The 21,289-nt window shown below is 40.2% G+C and overlaps 1 protein-coding gene across 4 annotated transcripts in view; it reads left to right on the forward strand.

Moving 5' to 3' along the window:
• Nucleotides 1–19,447, forward strand: part of dennd5a (DENN/MADD domain containing 5A) — a 115,469-nt gene extending 96,022 nt beyond the window's left edge. For all 4 annotated transcript variants that reach the window (XM_039748193.1, XM_039748211.1, XM_039748202.1 and 1 more), the window contains 7 exons: nt 2,990–3,135; nt 3,762–3,880; nt 4,647–4,828; nt 6,971–7,053; nt 7,898–8,021; nt 14,990–15,158; nt 15,762–19,447. In XM_039748193.1, coding sequence (XP_039604127.1) covers nt 2,990–3,135; nt 3,762–3,880; nt 4,647–4,828; nt 6,971–7,053; nt 7,898–8,021; nt 14,990–15,158; nt 15,762–15,945 — 1,007 coding nt within the window. In that variant the 3' untranslated portion in view covers nt 15,946–19,447. The remainder of the gene's footprint in view (nt 1–2,989; nt 3,136–3,761; nt 3,881–4,646; nt 4,829–6,970; nt 7,054–7,897; nt 8,022–14,989; nt 15,159–15,761) is intronic.
• The last annotated feature ends 1,842 nt before the right edge of the window (nt 19,448–21,289 follow it).

Raw genomic sequence — 21,289 nt, forward strand, 5'->3', positions numbered from 1 at the left:
GCCATCCTACCATGTATTTTATTTATAAGGAAAACAAAGAACCTCTGCTCTTTCTTGGTCCACATCTTCCCGCAGCGATCGCCAGTATTATGTCTTCATTAGGGAACACAAATCTGCCACTACTTCACTCACACAAGGTATCCCTCAAGGGTCTGTTCTAGGTCCAGTTTTCTTTAACATTTAACATGCTCCCATTAGGTGAGATTATTCGTCGGTATGGTCTAAGCATCCAATGCTATGCCAATGACACACAACTTTGCAACTGCAACATCTTCACCTGTTGCACTGACAGATTGCATTTGGGAAATCAATCTTTGGATGACAGAGAATTTTTTATGACTTAATCCTGATAAAATAGAAATCTTATTAGTTGGTACCAAATCTATCCTCTCTACCCTTCGTGGGCTAAAAATTGACATTGATGGGATCCTGGTTGAACCCACAGCATCAGTCCATAATTTGGGTATCATCTTTGATCATCTTCTTACTTTTCAACCACAGATAAGCGCATTGCTCATTTGCATTCTTTCCTCAGCATGAAGGATACTGAAACACTGATTCATTCTTTCATCACTACCCGTGTGGACTATTGCAATGCATTGTTTAATGGCCTCCCCACTAAATATATCAATAGATTACCATATGTTCAGAATACTGCTGCTTGTCTACTTACACACACTAAAAAATCTGATCACATCACGCCTTTCCTTTATGATTTGCATTGACAGACAGATAGATACTTTATTAATCCCAAAGGAAAATTCACATAATCCAGCAGCAGTATACTGATACAAAAAAAAAAAACAATATTAAATTAAAGAGTAGTAAAAATGTATGTTTAACCCCGGGTGTAAATAAAGAATAATGAGTCGCATAGTGTGGAGGAGGAACGATCTCCTCAGTCTGTCAGTGAAGCTGCTCTTCTGCCAAGAGATGACACTGTTCAGTGGATTCTTCATGATTGGCAGGAGTTTGCTTAGCACCCATCGCTCTGCCACAGATGACAAACTGTCCACCTTCATTCCTACAATAGAGCCTGCCTTCCTAACAAGTTTGTCCAGGCGTGAGGTGTGCTTCATCTTTATGCTGCCTCCCCAGCACACCACCGTGTAGAAGAGGGCACTCGCCACAACTATCTGGTAGAACATCTGCAGCATCTTATTGCAGATGTTGAAGGACGCCAACCTTCTAAGGAAGTATAGTTGGCTCTGACCTTTCTTACACAGAGCATCAGAATTGGCAATCCAGTCCAATTTATCATCCAGCTGCACTCCCAAGTATTTATAGGTTTGCACCCTCTGTACACAGTCACCTCTGATAATCACGGGGTCCATGAGGGGCCTGGGCCTCCTAAAATCCACCACCAGCTCCTTGGTTTTGCTGGTGTTCAGATGTAAGTGGTTTGAGTCGCACCAATTAACAAAGTCCTTGATTAGCTTCCTATACTCCTCCTCCTGCCCACTCCTAATGCAGCCCAGCAGTTACCAGTTTCTTCAAGATTCGAATATAAAATTATTCATCTCAACTTTAAAGCCCTTCATGGTTTAGCCCCTCATTATCTGTCTGAACTGCTGCTTCCTTACACTCCTGCTCGTGCATTAAGATCATCGGATGCTAACTGACTCATTGTACCTAAATACAGGTTAGTAACTATGGGTGGCAGAGCTTTCAGTGTGATAGCCCCTAAAATTTGGAATGCTCATCCTCTTAGCCTTTGCGAGGAAAAATCTATTATTCATTTCAAACTCCTGTTAAAAGCAGATCTCTTCAATGAGTATTAATTCATTTTCTTGTATGTAATTTCTATTGTCTTGTTAATGTGTTTATTGAATTGTAAAATGTCCTTGAGTGTATGGAAGGCACTACATAACTAAAACTTATTATGTTATTTTAGTGTTTAGTCACATAGTGCTGTATTATGTGTGATGTGTCTAGCTGAAGGTGGGGATAAAACCTATTGTCAATAAAAATAATAACCTACATTTAGGTTGAGTTTAGACGAAAAGATGACAAGGTAAAAGTAGACTGTTCTGGCTATATACTGCCTGTTATTGTAGGAATAACAGACTGGATTTGGGGTTACAAAAAGGTACATGTTAGTTTTTGGGTGTAACTGTAAATTTTTCAAAGTACCCCGTGACCCCCAAAGCCCACGTAGACAAGGTGCGCAAAGCTCATAGTTAGCCATTTCCTTGTTCCTTTCCCAGTTTACTCTTGACGTCTTTCCCCGTCTCCTTAAAGAACAGCTTTGGACTACTTAAGTTTATGCTCTTAAGAAATTGAAGAGTCTCCATTCAGTATCTCTTAGGCCAGGCTGTTCCAAGTTGTTTTTTCAGCCTCTACTTGTAGTGAATACTCTTTTATTGTATGATATTAAGCCATGTTCCTTTTTCTTAAATGGCATTCAAGAGCATCAACAACAACATTTAAATGTCTGCAACCAGATCTTTATATAGTGTTGTTAAATTAATGATTTGTAATTTTTAGTAGCTGAATGATTGACTGTCTAGATGCTTCACTGCATATTTTACTGCTGGGGTGTCTCACCATGCAATTCATCTAAAGGTCTGATACTGTACATCAGCAGCAACATTTTATATGAATCTCCGTCTTAGCAAAGGTCCTTTCCAGAAAACATCACAGACACCACAGGGAAATCCTCAACTACTACAGAGATTAACATCTTGATTTGTGGGAAGTAGATCTGAACGTACATGTGATGACTCATTCACAGTGAAGTGTTTTGGTTTTTTCTTTTCTGAGTTTTTTCTTGAAGGTCCCAGTTTATTTTTTTTCCTTCATTTTTATATTTTGCATATTTTTTTGCCCCTCCATATGGGAAGAATTCTGTTGATCTCACACATTTCCCATCTTTAGGTGCCTCTTTACCTTTCAAATATTCTGTCTGACCTTTTCAGAAGCTATACTTCCCTTTAACATACATTTATTTCTTAAAGCTAATAGTGTTCTGTTTTGATTTTATTTCTAGTGATTCCTTATCACGTACTAATTATCCCCAGCAAAAAACTGGGGGGCTCCATGTTTACAGCCAACCCATGGATTTGTATATCTGGAGAGATGTCTGACACGGGAGTCTTACAAATTCCTAAAAACATTCTTGAAATGACCTTTGAGGTAAGTTATATCCTCTGTTAGGATGATATCTACAATAAAGAATAAATCTGTGATATTTACTGGGGAAAAAAAAGATAATGCTATCATTTGTGGCTACAGCATATTCAGAAATCTGAGCTTTTGTAAGGTGACCCCGACACAGAGGAAATGTGGATTTTTTTTTTTACTTTGATTGTCATGGCATCTTTCTTTTTGTGTTTTTCTTATTTGAAAAGTATTTATGTTCAGTTTAAAAGCTGACATCTTTCTGATTGTTCTTCAATAATCAAAGATTTCAAGACAAAACCACTGCAAGTCATTTTTCAGAAGAAACCACCTTGGTTTGATTTGGGAGTTTTGCTCTAAACTGGAAGGGTTCAGTTCCTTCAATTTCTCCTAATATCTTAGACCTCTTAGTATGGGAGTCAAACTAGTTGATCATCTTTGGACTCTCTCTAATGCTGCAACATCTTTGTTCTTACAAGGAGACCCAAAAGTGCACACTTTACTCCAGACGAGGCTTTACTAGTGTGTCATTTAGCACCGTAAAGAGCTTGTTAATTAAACGTTCATTATGAAAGAGACTAAACTATCATTGCAACTAATATTTTCTTTGTGTCTAATTTTTGTCATTTTGGGACTTTTAGTGTCAAAATCTTGGGAAACTGACAACTGTCCAGATTGGTCATGATAACTCAGGACTGTATGCAAAGTGGTTGGTTGAATTCGTCATCGTCAGAAACGAGATAACTGGTCATGCATACAAGTGAGTGTGATTTGCTTTGTGTAAGCCTTATTGGGAAAATATGCAAAACAAAGTACACCTTTATCTGTTCATCAATTACATATTGTTTTACATACCATGTTACATGGCAACCTGCCTGATGTTATCGAGACAGGCTCCATATGCCTATGATCCTGAAATAGATTAAACAAGTTGGAAAATGGATGGGGTTTTATTATGGCCTCACTAAATGCTGAATTTACTACTTAAGCTTTACTATTAACGGAAAGAGTACTGTGGCTCAAATTATACTATCTAATTTTTTTTTTAACTGTGGCTAAAAAGGAGCCCGAGATGTTAAACATGTAAACGAAGTGCCTTTGGTTCAGACCACTTGACACCAACAGATTAGAATACAAGATGTTCTTTTCTTTGTCTTGTTCGCTAGGAGCCAATTTATGATATTATGTTCTGTAAATTACTTTTGCCCCTTATTTCATGCTGTATCTATGCATTGTAATTTGTCAATCTGAATAAAAAATGCAGTGTTCCCGAGTCATTTGTTTGGCGTGCCACTTGCGTACACTTTTCTGTGTTTCACTTTCAAGTAAGTGTACAAGTGTACTGTACAAGTAAGTGTACAGTAGTATGAGGCTAGTATTTGCTTTTACTTTATCATAATCATTTACAGAGTATAGATTCATGTCTCTTGTCCTACGTTAGTATCTAATTGCACAATGAAATAATTAACTTAATCTGCTTACTTGTAACTGAATTCCTCTAACGATACCTTTTTGTTTGGCACAAGGTTTCCCTGTGGACGTTGGCTAGGAAAGGGAGTGGATGATGGTAGTTTAGAACGTATCCTGGTAGGAGAACTTGTAACACCCAACATGGAAAGTGACGAGCGATTGTGCAGAACACCGCCCATGCAGCAGTCTCCTAGTATGATGAGGAGATTTGTTACCATATCACCGAACAGTAAACCAAGTGAGTAAACAGTGATTGTATTTGTCAGTTAACATTTCTTGCTGATTTCTTTTAAGGACTGGGCAGGCAACACATCCTTCTAGTTCACACTGTTTGCTTTGGGGCAGCACATTGTTGGGGAGGTTATTCTGCACTCAGACCCTGTGCCTGACAGTTGTCCATTTGCATTTTGCATGTTCTTTCGAAATCATACACTGGTTAAATTTACTGGCAATTTCAGATTGGGCCCTGCGGTGGACTGCGGAGCCCATACCGACACATGTTAATGGCACATATGCTCAGTTTCAAAAAATGGCCTTTTGCATCTATTACAATATCCATCCATTATCCAACCCACTATATCCTAAATACAGGGTCATGGGGGTCTGCTGGAGCCAATCCCAGCCAACACAGGGTGCAAGGCAGGAAGCAAACCCTGGGCAGGCCGCCAGCCCACCACAGGGCCTATTACAATATAATCAGTTTAAAGTTTCGATGACTTCATTCTCAACTTGCAAACTAAGTAGAAATAACAATCGCCAAAGCCTATTTTTGGTTACACTTCAGACCATTTTAGTTGCAGTCTGGATCCCTGACAGGACCTCAAGATTCAGCCACTCAGAGGTTGCTTCTGGGCTGCATGTGGCCTGCAGGCTGCCATTTGAATAACCCAGCTGTACAGCATTGGTTACCATTGGCTTGTATTCTGTCATAAACTTTTCTTTCTCCATGAAAACATGAGATTAAATATTTTTCTCAGTTATCACCACTAAATACATGTGATAAGTGTAAAGAAAATATAAATTTTGGGTGGAATATTCCCTTAAAACTATACCAGCTTTCCTCAATAAGAAGGGTGTGCTGTTGGAAGGGTGCACAGTGTTTAGAACTGGAAGCACAAAGTAAGGCTGAGAAATGAATAAATATAGTAACTTGTACACTTACATGCTTTTATTTATGTATGTAACTTGAATGCTTAAATGCTTGTTATGTATACTGTATATACTTCTAAGCTTACTGTACATAATTCCTCATTATATTAAATAATAAGTGCACAATAAGTCCTTTGTTATGCACAATTTGTTGAATAAACACCCAGTATTCATTGGGAATTAGTTTTCTTTGCTTTTCTGTATTAAGAGCTTTTATGTGTTACCCATTTGCTCTTGAGGTTGCGCTTGTCCAAGTAACACACAATATGCTTGGCCATGTGTAAAAACTGCCAATGATAAATAAATGCCAAAAATTAATGTAGTTTGATGAACGATGGAGGAAAAGGCACACGTCCTACCAAACCAAAATGTCGTATGAAAGTGAATATAGCAATACGGGTAGAAACACACACACATCTGTATCAGCTCTAACATCTGTGTTCTGTACACAGGGTGTCCAGTTTGGAGTTTCTGGTGTGTGTATTCATATTCACTGCATTCATTTCTGCTTTTTCCGCTGCTTTATGCTATACGCTGTTTGGTAATATACACATGTGATTCAAAATTGTGAAATGTAAGGTGTCTGCCATGATCCATAGATAGCCATAAACATTTTCTTTCTGTGACTATAGAATGGACATATGGTTGCTAACTTAAGACATAGACAGATATTAACATTTTTTGAGGTATGTATGTTATTTGGGATTCTTGCACAATTATAAGGTATGCAGAAGCAGAAAAGTATGATTCATTAATCTATTAGTTGCTGTAAAGCAATGCTCCGTGACACATAATTTGTGATATACAGTATGGTTTTAAATCCAGTGCCACTGTCATATGCAACAGTCCTCTTTTAATGTGTAACTTGTCAAAATTAAATATGTTCTCTGCATTTGAAATGTTCCAGATTCTTCTTAGTATGGAAATTAATTTTAAAATCTGTTTGCTTCATTTAGTAACTTTATCATTTGACAGTACACATCTATGATTTTCTGTGGTGGGCTGGCACCCTGCCTGGGGTTTGTTTCCTGCCTTGCGCCCTGTGTTGGCTGGGATTGGCTCCAGCAGACCCCACATTTCCCTGTGTTAGGATATAGCGGGTTGGAGAATGACTGACTGACTGACTGACTGACTCTGGTTTAGAAGGTGTATCTGTTTTAAATCAGAATGCACAGTTTAAAAAACTTGGGTGACATTAAGCTTTGCATGTTTTTTATATCTCTTCTTCTAGAGCTCAATACTGGACAGATACAGGAGAGTGTTGGCGAAGCAATGAATGGCATAGTGAAGCACTTCCACAAACCAGAGAAAGAGGTAAGGTCAACCAACAGTTATGAAATAGCAAGGAAAGCACTTATTCATTGCAAATATATATATTTAATAATGCATCATTCACTATATAGTATTTAGTAATAATTCTTAACCGGATGCTGCTTTCGTGTTTAGTTAAATCCCATCTTGGCCACTGTCTTTATGGGTTTTCCATGTACTCCCTGTGTTTGTGTTGGTTATTTCAGAGTACTCTCGTCTTCCTCTTACATCCCCATGATGCGCCATTTAGGTTAAATGATGACTCTGTGTAATTAAATGTGCCTTTATATTGATTACCTTGTGTCTATTTTTGTATGGGCTATGGTTCTTGCCATATTGAATTAGAATATTTGTTTTTATTTCCTTATGTGGTATGTAGGAAGGTACTTTAATAAGTTGAGGTAGCAGCGTGCTGCATGTGAGTCATATAACCACTGGTGGTTTACTGAACTATCCATCACACTTGTTAAGAAAGAAGCTGTGCGTTTATTGAGCACATTTGAGCACAGATGCACCACAAAGCCTGATTGTTCTCATTCAGAGAGGCAGGGACGCCACAGCAAGCCCAGAGCTTAATTTTCGCAGTTATGTAGCAAATGCACTCCAACACACTAAATATGAAAAAGGTACCATTTTAAACAGAAATACAGCTTTTTTTTTAACTGTAAATCCCCAGTCATATGTTACTAGCAACCTAGTTGTTTTTCATTTTGTGTTTACAAAACTATAGACGTATCTTTACTTTTTGAAATAGAAATTTATCATAATATAAATATTGTTCGTTTTTATGCTATTACCATAGACCTAGAATGTCTTTTGTTTATTTATTTTTATTTATTTCTGCCAGAGAGGAAGTTTGACACTGCTGTTATGTGGAGAAAATGGCTTGGTCTCTGCTTTGGAGCTGGTGTTTCAGCATGGGTTCAAATCTCCTCGGCTCTTCAAAAATGTCTTTATTTGGGATTTTTTAGGTAAGGCTAATCTAACAATGAAAAAGTAAAACTAAACTAAAAAGTAACACTGATCTAAAAATGATAATGGTGTGACCCTTCTGCCAGTATTAAACAAGAGGACCCCCAAAGGTTTACTGCTGTGCCGGCTTCTCTGTTAATAAATATGAAAATAACCAGGTAATTAAATGTGCGGACAGCAGTAAGCTCTGCAGTTGTCAATTAGTGCAGGTCAAACATGATAGGATTTGGACTTGAGTGCACATGTGACAGAGTTTTATGGAAATAAATGTTACACACAACATGCAACAACATTAGATATAACTGGCATGGCCCAGTGCACATCTTGTGGGAGCAAAAATGTCTGGCAAGTCTCAGTTGACTGATCAGTGTCCACAACCAGGACTGAAAAAAAGCCAAAGAGAAGGCCAGGTTCAGGACTGTAACTTAACATTGTGCAGCATAAAGGTCAAAATGTAAAGTTGTGCGACACACTTGTGAGGCCATATCTGGAATCATCCCCAGTTTGTAGGAGAGATGTCACATTAGACAGTGTCCATAGAAGACTGTTTTATACTAACGTTTGGACTCCTGTGAATAAGCTGTGGTAAAAGACAAAAGGAGCCGAATCTGTTCATCTTAAATACAGGGTGGAGTAAGAGGAGACATGACAAAAGTGTGTAAAATGATGAAGTGAAATAAATCAGGTGGGTAAAAGCATAAATGAACAGATAGAACTGGTGATGTTATTTATGACCGGATAAGCTAAATAAAAATTGATGAGGAAGATGATGTCACCATCAAGAAGCTTAAATACTGTAGAAGCATCTCATACATCTTTTTCATTTTGGTTACGTACATGAAGTTTTTTTTTTTTTTTTTAAGACAATGCAGTATTAGTTCTGCCATGCAGTGTTCCCTATTTGATGTCTTGCATATCCCACAAGCACCATCAGGCAAATGCTTACTGCAGAAATTACTACAGTACATTATTTACAGACTCTGGTTTTAAAAAAGTAATTAAGTTTCTTGTGCTATAACTTTCAGTGTACAATTGCAGGTTACCTTAAGACTTTGCTTTTGTCTGGTAGCTTTTACTAGTGAATACATCACATAGACACAAATGTGTTCTTTTTCTTGGGTTCATTTTCCTTTGTTTAGCTCAAGATCAAGGTTAAGTGTAATAGGAGCAGGCATACTGAATAACAAATTGGGTGGAAATCCTAAATATACAAGGGGTGATCAGAATGTCTCAAGCCTGACCTGTTAACTCTTTGAGGGCTGAATATTTTTTCCCAAAAAACTCCTACAAAGCAATGGCTTCGCCCATAAATCAACATAAAACATCTGTTGCTGCATGCTGTGGCCACTGTTGGCACCTGATCGCCAATTTTGCCGGCTGCACAGGGGCAGCTCGATCTCCATCTTCAGATCACTTGCATTACATTTGGAGTCTGACTCAGCGATTAATACACAAAATGTCATCCACAGAATATTGTACTTCATGCATTTGCTTCGGCCTCTCGCCAGATGTCGATTGTTTACTCTTCGTCACTCATGCACGTGCAGAAAATCAAAGTCAAATCAATGAAGCTAACTTTCTTTCTTACAAAGATAATCAAACTAAAACATAATGGCAAAGTTTGTCACCATTTACAGCTGATTACCGTCCTCTACCCCTGAATTTCAACAGAAGTTGACATCTGCCCTGAAAGAGTTAAGAGAAGTCACAGGAAAATCCAACAAGTTTGAATTTTCAACATGCTCTTCATAAATAAAACTTTTTAATGTCACTCAGATAAAACTTTTGTTTTGCCTGTGTAAGCACTTACTGTAGCAGTAGCTGATTTGACGTCTTCACCATTGGCGTAGTTGCCCTCAGACTGGAGAATGTGGGCCAGGTCTGGCATCAGTTTCAGTTTTGCAGACCAGTTGTTCCAATTTGTGCAGGGTGGTGTCATGAAGCACCAGGGAGAAGGGCTGACAGGTTCCCTCAATGCAATTCCCTTATCAAACAAATTTGCATAACTTTGGCCATTTATGGAGGTGGTTTGTGGCATGTAGTCAATAATTATTATCGTAATAATTGTGCTTGTGATCTTGCCAGCACTTACTAAACTTGTTTGGTGCAGGAGAATGGCCATGCATAGATTGTTTCAGGTGTTCTTAGGAACGTTGATCCATAGTGATGTTTCCAAGTTTCACCGGCAGGTATAAAACACTACATGAACATATTCCAGTATGAATGAATCAGTTCAGTGTCGTTCTTATGACAAATGACGTGCCTTCAGCATGGACCGACCAGAACAAATGTTTAATTTTTTCACGATAAATGGGTTTTTGTAACCCATAACTAATCTCTTTAGTGCTTACCATATCACACACACCATCCTCCTCAATTCTCCATTACAGTTCATACCATGGAGGCAACATTGTCTTCTGTAATCAATGTTAAAAAGCTGGCGTTTGGTCACGTTTTGATAAAAGTTCTGTAACCACATGCATTGGCACCTCATCTGGTCTTGTTCATATGCCACAGTCTAGTCCAGGTACATGCTAAGGAGAGAATAGGAACCACTGAGGGTGTATTGACAGGGTCGCCAATTTGGTTCTGCATGCAAGTTTTCTCTGCACCCAGGCCATCCTCTAATATTTTTTCAGATATATTAAAAGTATGTACAATCTATAAAATTAAGTACATGTGAAGAGTTTGAACAGGGCAGGTGCTCAACTCAGTGTAAGAAGACAAGCAAGATATATGAGAGAAAATTCATAACCGAATTGAATAAATTTACTCTACATTTGACACTTCTGTTTCGGAGTCTAAACCTTGAAATTCAGAAAGAGGTAAGTAAATAATCACTACACAATTTCACGGAGCGACTGTGGGGATTGCGCCTGTTACTATTAAAAGTTCCACATGTGCTTACTTAATACATTTAAAATCCCACCGTTCTGTCAGCCTGGAAAGGCTTTCATTATTGGCTACATTTATTCCATTAAGAAATAAAAATATATTATTTGTGCTTGCTTTAAGAACTTGATAATGGAGACACTCGGCTGTGAGGTTTAAAAGCTTTTAACTTAAACCATGCATTTGAATGAGTGAGTTACAAATGGTGGTAAAATCCATTGGTTTTACATTCAGCACCATACACCCTGATAAAGGAGTGGAGGCTTTGCATTTATCCTCTGAATGTAATGGACATGGCCGCACTTGTCTGTTCAGCTATCCATACATTTTCTAACCAGTTTATCTGTGTATGTGGCTTATCTACAAAGGTGGTGAAACGAGCTGCTCTGTATGTTTATTCCAAAATAAAGTGTTTTAATTTAGTGTGTCAAAACATCTATGCTGACCTATTCTGCACATGGCAGACCCCTCTGATGATATGATCTCAAGTGCATTAATGGATGTGCATAATCACAGAGTCTCGTAGTGAATGTGGCTGTTAGAACAGAATGCATCAATGAACAAACATTAAACCTGTCATTGGTTGGGTTTTTTTGAAGCCGAAGATTGATGGTTATTAATATAACAATTAAAATGTGACAAAAGAATATATTGTTCATATTTGAACGATATGGGTTGCCTTCTCCAGCAGCACTTCTTGCAGGTATGATAGCTAATTCTGGATTAGTACACAGGCACTGGCAATCACAAAGGCCGACCGCTACAGTATGTGCTACAGTATGTGAGGCGTCTTGCAAACACAGCAAAGGCTGATTGGCAGGAATTCTGCAATGATGGAGTAATCTTTAAAGATCTGTGTATCTATCTAATATAATGCCTTTCATATCTATCTGTCTCGAAAAGGGGGTGCTACATATCTGTCTATGGTATATAATGCCTTTAGTATCCATCTGTCTATCCATCCATCCTCTGTCAAGACATGAACACACACGGTTGTGGCAGGCAGAGGTACCTGTTTCACAGATTTTGTAATGTTACGTATATCAAGCTCTCCGATAAATGTTTGAAATGTATTTTAGTACCTCCACATCAGTGAAAGTTTTATTGTGCTCAGTCAGTATCTGTGTAGCCTGGAGGGAAGCAGCTGTTGCTCTTGAGTTAGTGATCAGGCTGCAGATCAGACAGGTCGACTGAGCATTCTGAAATGAAAACATTATAAAGACATACCTTTATGTCCATTCACTATTAAAATGGTGATCCTCTGTTTTAATATTTCTAACATTTTTTGACAGACATTTTTGCTAGCACGCTTGCAACAGGAATAGTTACATGATCGGGTACAACCACTATGGATTTGTTGGATGGAAAAAATGTGAATAATTGAGCTTACTAGTTGTGCAACATATGCTTGATGATTTCTTATTTCCTCTAAATCTGAATTTGACAGGTGTGAAACAACTCTGTGTGTGTGTGTGTGAATAAGTGGCGCTTAGATGACAGTGTACAGGAGTGTGTTAGGTAGGTGTGTATGAGTATTTGCTCTGTGAGGGCCAAATGTATTGGATGACCCCATTGTATTGACTCTCTAGTGGTAGAAATTCAATGATAGAACTTATGATTTTTGTGGTTTTCAGCATCCATCTTGACCTGGGGCCTCATGTATAAACGGTGCTTACGCACAGAAATGTTGTGTAAGAACTTTTCCACGTTCAAATCGCGATGTATAAAACCTACACTTGGCGTAAATCCACGCACTTTTCCACGGTACCTCATGCCTTGTCGTACGCAAGTTCTCCGCTCGGTTTTGCAAACTGGCGGCACCCAGCGTCAAAGCACTGCTACTGTTCTTGTGTGATTACTCATTATTTTCATGACGCGGCTTTATAAATACACTGAAACTAACCGCATATTGTTTATTAGTGTAATGCATCTGATTGTAATTAACTCGTAACAATATAATGGTCCAGGGAACAGCCATAGTATTCCAAATGCCATAACTGCTTTAGCGTCGTTACTCTCACTACTTCTTCTTCTTCTTCTTCTTTCAGCTCCTCCCATTAGGAGTTGCCACAGCGGATCATCTTTTTCCATATTTCTCTCACTGCACCACTCGGAGTATTTATATCACTGTATCTGAGTGTGAATCACAGCAGCAGCTGATCGGAAAGAGAATTATCGGTATACAGCTTTAAGGACACGCTGTCTCAGCCACTGCAAAACGTTTCAAAGCCTTTCCTGTACGGACCTTGTGGTTCAAAACAGTTTAATCCCAAGAACTTTAAATGCAGCCAATCAAGTGCTCCTTGTAGAACTGTTTGTACTTATAAGTACAATTACCTCACTGTAAACTTGCACTACAGTTATAATATCTCACAACCTGGGCCACTTTATAAAGTGATGATGACGATATCATTTTTAAGGTGAAATGCAGCAAAATATGTTTATTAAATTATACAGATAAAACTTTAACTTCATTTAAATAATCTATATTCTTCACTAGGAGTGTCTTTAAGGATAGAATAATTAAACATGTACTACGAAGATATTTCAATCAATGTTCTTTAAACGTTTTGAAGAATCGGCGCTAAGCTTACAGATGGCTTAACGTGTATTACAGAGCTGATTGTGTGGCGATCGGTTACTTGGGGAAAGAAAAGCACTGACTGCAGTGACGGCTACACCAATATATATTGAATATAAAACAGAAAGATAAAATAACAACACAGCTAAAAACGCAGCGACAAATTTCGGCAAAAGTTAAATGCTTGTGTCATGAGCACGCGGCGGCTAGTGTCTGCAACATACATGGCCATCCACCGTGCATGACATTGGCGGGCGAAGGAGCCACCGATTCTTCCTCTGCCCAGTGCCACCACAAGCCTAGAGCTGCCCCTGAGTACTGCTACAATAAATTATTTCATCGAAATGAAACACATGTTTAATAACGTGCTTTAGCTCCTATCATCATGAAAATGATATCACGTATACATCTCAGTATTTTAGTTATTCAGAGAGTTGTAATATCACGAATGTAATGGACTCTGTGTCCAGTTGGAGGAAGAGAGCCGGTTTAAGAAGCAAGTAGTGATTCACACACATAGAGCACATAGAAAATCAAATACAAAACAAAGCATTTAACGTGCTACTTTAATTACGATGTGATTTGAGAAACTGGTTAATTAAACGATTTTAAGATGAATTTTATGATGTTCTACTTTAATGACAAAATAAACTACGTGATTAAAGTGGAAATGTCGAGATTGAAGTTGACATTTCATGCTTTTTCCCCACCGTGTGGCTTTTTTCTCTGTACCCTAATAAGCTTTCATATGACACTCAGACAGTGGGCTTACAACTCTTCTTTTCACGGCGACTTTGATATGTGACTTCTTTTTTATTTCCGGCACTGTGCGACTTTGTGAATGTGAGCTTTCAAGTTTCTCCAACACGCTGTGTCACTCGATCAACTTCCTTTTCTTGATTATACCACAGCTTATTTGAACAAATAGTATATTTTTCCTTTGCCTCCACTTGGTATTCGCTGAAATTCTTAGATTTTCCCCCGTGCTTTTCCCATTGTCTTTTCACAGAAGGCTGCGCTTAAGGGCGATTTATACTGATTTGCATATTCAAATAGGCGTAATTCTGGGAGGATTTGGGGCGTTACATAATGCGTGCACGAGCGTTAGTTTTCCCGCTGATCGGGATTTATGTAGCGGAAGAACGTGGAAGTTGGAGTACGCACAGATTCCTGCATGTGGATTTTTCTGTGCGTAAGCACATTTCAGCTTTTATGCTTACGCCATGTTATAGTGCGAGTTCTACGCACGGCGTTATACATGAGGCCCCTGGTTACTGTAGTTTTTGGTCACTTACAGAATCTCCACAGTAGTTACATCCCTTTCAGTTTCATCTTCAAAACATTTTGATCATCTGGCCTAAATAAAAATTTACACACCTAACATTTTTTAAATATGTACATACATACATGTATATGTATATATGTCTGTGTGTGTGTGTATGTATTGGTATATAGAAAGTACTTTATTTCTGAAATGTTTCTGTTTATCTATAGAAAAAGCACAAGCATACTTTGAAAGCTTTGATCAGCGAGAAATGACTGAAGATGAGAACTGGCAGACCAGAGCACAGACCTTCTGCAGATTTATGAATGCAGTTAACAACACACCACGAAACATTGGGAAAGATGGCAAATTTCAGCTGCTGGTGTGCTTGGGTGCGAGGTAAGTATGCCAGTCACGCTGGGCATTCTGTGCTGTCACTGGTTTCAGAACTGTAAGACATTTACAAGAATGTGAGTGGTAACTGAGGGCAGCCCCGGTTCATGAAAGCCCAATGTGTTAATGAAATGTCGTTCTTAAAGACAGATAAATTCCTCTTTTAAGGTTTCAAGGTTACAGAACTGTCTTGCATGTTGTGTTTGCTCTTTAATTGATTTCTGTTCATTCCTGGGAGTGATTGTTTCCTGTTGTGCCTAACACTAAATAGTGCGCCTTCAGTAGTGGCCGCCTGAGACTGCTGTTTGAAAGCACAGGCTTCCACATCTTATCCTTCAGATTAAGAGCACCGTGTGTTCGGCCTGCTAAAACACGTCTTGTTGCTGCTTTCATGTGCTCAGACTAAGGGTGAAAAAAAAAAATCCCCAGGCAGTGTCTATTCTGGAGTTTGAAAGCTCATGTGCTCAGTTAATAAAATGTACAAAGTACACCTGTGACTTCAAAAATATTTTTTATTGCTAGCCCTGCTTTTGTAATCGTATTCGCTGATTTGGCAGCAGTGCTCTGTCGTTACATCTGACGTTTGCTTTTTTTGTAACTCTCTTCTAGGGACCACTTGCTGCACCACTGGATTGCTCTCCTTGCCGACTGCCCTATCACCGCACAAATGTATGAAGACATGGCTCTGATTAAAGACCACACGCTAGTGAACTCACTAATCCGAGTCCTGCAAACACTCCAAGAGTTTAACATCACCTTAGAAGCTTCTTTAGTTAAAGGAATTTGCATTTAGAATCTCTTTCATACAGTCCAACATACATATTTTCATAGAATGACATTCAAATATTCCACCCTTTTGTGATCCATCGAGAGAGGCCAGCGTAAAGGATTCTGCCGGCTTATTTTAAAGCTACAGTGCAATGCGCTGGGTGTCGTGTGCAATGAGACCGTTTTGGACGAGTCACGCTGGCTTTCAGGACGTCACGCTGCAACAGAATTGAATGATCTGTGAGGACCTGGTGTGTGCTATATTATGATTACCAATGTAGTTTATTTTTAGTTGTTTGTTCATATATATAATATGAAAGGACTTGTTTAATTTTAATATATTTAAAATGGAAAAAGCAGTATTATTTTGATATTGTTGTCTGTTTGCTTGCACTATTGTTAAATTCGTTACCAGTTCTAACAGAGGGTGAATGCTGAGCTCTGACCCAGTCGCCTCAAAAGTATACTTTATAAGTACTATATTTACAAAGCAGGTAGGATTTTAAAACAAACTGTGTGTGTGTGTGCGCGAGAGAGACGTCTGTATGCCAAAGTGTGTTGCTGGTTTGTTTGTTTTACATTTACAGAATAGATAGGAAACAAAAGAACAAAACCATCACTTTTGACTGGATATTAATTTGCACGATTGCTTTACTCGTCCCGTCCTTCGCTACAACCTGCGTGGCTCCTTGGATTTTTATCCTGGCAGCAGGACTTTGATGACCACTGCTGGGACAAAGTAAGTGAAAGTAAATCAAATTGGTCGTGTCGCTTGATGACAAACCCTGTGGTCTCCTGTGTTGCCTTTGCTGCGTTCATTTGTTTGGTTTTCGGTGTCTCCGACTTGAGCTGCCTTTTCAGCGAGTCTCGGTCTGTCTAAGACATGGCCACTTTGTGTTGTGAGTCCTTGTTGTACTAGAAGATGGCGTAACAGCCAGTGAGGGTGTTTTAATTTTGTACTTTATTTTGTACAGACGAGCCGTTTCTGTCACTTTGCTCCTCCAGTCATTTGTTACAGCATCAGTATAGATGAGCGAGGCACTGCCAGTGTCAGAGCCATGGCTGCCTGGGTCACTTTCTCACATGCACGTGTTTTTCTTTTCTCTCTGCCATCATTTTATTGTCGACTCGCCTGTCCATATCGTGTGGCTCCAAACTCTGTTAGTTCATCAAATTGTAATCTGGTCGCTCTTGTGTGACCCTTACAGTGCAGCAATCCAAGCCCCCATAAACTCATTTGTGGCACACTCAGCCTTGCTGCCTGGCGGCTCTTGTGGATTTGGGCAGCACTCGTTTTAGAGCTTCTCTTCTATATATACGGCTATACTCCCCGGCTTGACCAAACTGTGATCCCCAACTACATCAAACCAACTATAAAGAGAAGGGCAGCTGGTAAATACAACACCGCACAAGCCATTGGCAGCCAAAGTGAAATTGAAAGTGGTGGTCAAGCAGACACAGCAAAGAGGACATTCTGTGTGTGTGCCTCAGACTCGGACTGGTTTGTCTGAGTAAACTGGGCAGAAACAGGCCCAGTACTTACAGTGTGTGCGTATCCATGTGAGCACAGAAGATAACTCCACGTTTATCAACAAATGTAACGCTCACTTGACAAATTTTCCAAATAAATTCATTTCCATGCATTATGTACAAAATGGAGAAAGCAAACTGAACAAAAACTTTTAAAATGAGACGTTTTATTCCCCTCATTTGTAACTGCTGAAGTATAGCAGTCGGCTCTAATCGAGTATTTCTTTAAAAGCTCCTGCTCTAATTTGTAATGTGATGGATCCACCGGGAGGAGATTTAAACCGTAAACTCCATGGCGTTCTCATATTTGAAAAACGCATTGTAGAAAATGCCATGTGCCTGTCTGTCTGTGAAGGTCTGTATTTTTATTTAATGCTGCTGAGAAGTTTTTACCTCGTAACGTCAAACACAAAAGCTCACTTCCACCTTTGCATGGAAACCGGACCCTAAACGTCCGAGGCACACAAGCACGTATGTCACTTTTCAGTCGTGACACTTGTTACGTTTCTTCAGACGGCCATAACTGACAGTATTCTGTGTGAGCCACACATTCAAAGGGCACGTGCCTCCCATGCTAGAAACGTTACTTTTCTGTCGACAGCCCGCTAACGTCGTACAGACACGGAGACAGAGCTGTCACTAATCAGAAAGCAGATTTCAAATTGCTCTCTTTAACTCTTGTGTGTGCTTTTATTTTTATTCTTGTAGACCCCTTTACCGAAGGCAGCTTCAGACACTAGTACACGACTTTTGTTTAAGTTTATATTCGGCTAAATGACGTTGCTCGGGTCACACAGCACTGGAGGCGCTCAGGCCTCGTCCACAGTATCAGACGGCCTACTGGTAGCCATCAGCATCTGAGCCTGTAACAGGAGACCCTGGTAGATCTGCCAGGCCACTCTCTTCACTATTTAGCCGTGTCTGTATGTCGGCGGCCTCCTAAATGTACCACCAGTGCACTGAGGCAGCTCTGTTTGTGTACTGAGAATTTCCAAAATGATCAAAGCACGTCATCTAATGAATTTAACAGCTAACGTGAAAATAATTGTCATTCTGTAGGACGTGATCATATAAAAGCTTCCAGAGCTGTATGTACACTTGCCACTGGGCCCGGGGGATGTCCGCCGTGTGGAGAGCAGTATTAGGACCCCCGAGACGTGGCGTTTCAGGCTGATGCACATTCAGCAGAAGCTCGTTCTCCGGTTCGCTCTTCTGTAAGAAGTAAACAGTGTTGGCTGCCATACTGGCCATTCAGAGTTTTCCTGGTGAAAATGCCACACCGATCTGTTGATTTTACTTTGAAGAACAACACTGACGACAATAAAACACAAGTGCTCTGTGTGTGTGTCCGTTTGTACCTGCAGTGAGTTGTCATACCCAAGGTCTCCGGCGTGTTTGCTGCCTTCGCTTCATACAGACAGACGTCCTCTTCGTCGAGAGTGCCTGCCGCTGCTCCTCTCATAAATGTCTCCGCTACGCAGTAAATCGTCTCTGAAGCCGTCAGTCCAGCGTTTGGGACGCACGACAAGTATCTCTTTATGTTGTTGTTGTTTTTTTGTGATTACTAAAAGGCATTTCAAGAAAATCCTGGTCACCTGCTGGAATGTCGGCGGTGAGCTGAGGTGACCCGCTTATGGGGGAGGAGGCGGACGTGAGGCTCCCGGGGTGTTGTTTTTTATTTTATTGTTCATACTAGGGCTGTGTTCCAAATAGTTACTCACATTGTGTACAGTGTATAAAATGTAATACAATAAAAACCGTGCCGGGTGGCAAGTGTGTGTAAAGAGCGTATCGTATATTTTTACATAATGAACTTGCTGTGGTGAGTGGACGGCGCCTGGCGAGTGCTTTTCTAGAGAGCTTTTTTACCTTTGTAACCGCTCTGGTCGCCTCTGTTCTGTCCGTGAACCGTAGCTCTGTACATACTGTAGAGATGTCCTCGAGTAGTTACTGCATTGAAATTGTCCTCTCTAATAAACTGCAGACATTTCCTAACACGACTGGTCTGTTTTCTTTCCAAGCCCTCCGACGTTATTGGTTCTCTTGCACCTTGAGAAGCGACGGTCACTTTTAACATCCTTGTTCCACACAGCAGGCTCGTCCAGTCCATCGGAATATCGCGCTTCAGCTCCGAGTACTGCAGAGGAATTCATGACGCTGTAGCTAATAAAGCAGACGTTACAGCAAATGGCCGAGGATGGAGTGTGCTGAAGACGACAGAGCGGTGAAGGTGAGGAGATTTCATTCAAACTTTAAAGCGTGATTACTGCTGCATTGTACATTAAAATTGAGACATAAAAAAAACAAAGGACCAATAGAAACAGCGGAGAGCCGACCTGACCACACGGTCGTGACCCGAGACTTTGTCCACGCCACTAGGTTTCCATCAGTCTCCGTCTTTGCCTGTCATCCACACTACCCTGACATTTTTAACTCCCAAAAACGCAGGCCTTTGAAAAGCAGACTTTGATTTGGACGGGATTATTACGCTGCCCATTTCTGATTGGACCCTGCTCATTGTGTCTCCTTCCCTGATTGGTCACCCTTCACAGAAGAAAGCCATAGTCCAACATAGCCGACATCAAAGAGTTGCTTTCCATGGCACTTTCTGCGCTGCTTACCTTATCATCTACATGACTTTTTGAGCAGTTTGAGTGCTGCATTCGTGTGCAAAAGGCAAGTCATTTAATGGATGTTCCAGATTTGTGATAAATCCTGTGGCTGGTAGCGTTACCAACCCTTCAAGGAGTCTTCCACCAACAGGCGCAGGCCCAGCGTAGGTGAACATCTTCGTCATATGCGCTCTTGGTCATTTCAGTGTGGACAGAGATTGTGTGTAATAAAATATAGCAGAATGGACATAACTGCCTTAAATTCTCTGAGCCCAGTTAACTCACGTCAGGGAGTCAACCCTGGCAGCGCTGGCACCAGTCAGGCCACTTGAGAGACCAGAGGCTGCAAATCCAAGCCTCCTCCCGTGTGTTGTTAACCAGACGGCCTGACTTGAACACCCAAATCTAACGTGTCGCATCTGCAAAGGTCTGAGCCATAAAATCAAATCTAATCTCTTAGCGTCCATTTTAATTAAAATGTCTGACTGACTCTCTGGGTTCTTGTGTACTCGGATTGACTGGCAACTCTCTAAATTGGCACTGCTTGATTACGTGTGTGTAGCTGTGCCAGCCAAGTCACTACCTCAGTAAGATGGTTGAATGGACCCCTGGATTGGAGGTAAGGCTTCAGACGTAATACTGATAGCCAAGTCCAGTTTTCAGGCTCCTTAAAGTCCTCACTCCCATCCAAAGTTCCAATGCAGCTGATTCTTGGGGTCTGCATGTGGTGTGTGGTGGCACTCGGTGCCAAGATTACCAGGAGCTGTGAGCCCAGAACTGCCATCATCATTCTAGGCTCTGTGTGTCTGTGACAATGGGAAAAACTAAAGTCAGTTAAAAAATGAACAAGCTGAATTGTTTTAATAATACATCTTATTCATATAGCGCCTTTCCTGTGCTCAGATTTAAAATTTGTGATTTAAAAATTGAAAAAAGGAGCAGAGTATCCTCTAGTAACATGGGCATGACACACATTTAGAAAGCTGCCATTTGCTTTTTTGGCACGACATACAATCTCCCATGGCCTCGGCTAACTAAATTAGCAGTCGCTTTGAATCCATCCTTGTTCACATGTTGATGAAACCCATCGGCTTCACAAAACGTCAGTTTCATTTGATCCGAGTGTCCACACAAACGTCCTAACACTTAGAACTGGGCCGCCCCCGTGACTTAATGCACATTTCAGTTGTAGTTCCGGGGTTGGATTCCGTCCGTCTCGGGTAAACC

Source organism: Polypterus senegalus, chromosome 1 (genome assembly GCF_016835505.1).
Source record: "Polypterus senegalus isolate Bchr_013 chromosome 1, ASM1683550v1, whole genome shotgun sequence".
NCBI lineage: Eukaryota > Metazoa > Chordata > Cladistia > Polypteriformes > Polypteridae > Polypterus > Polypterus senegalus.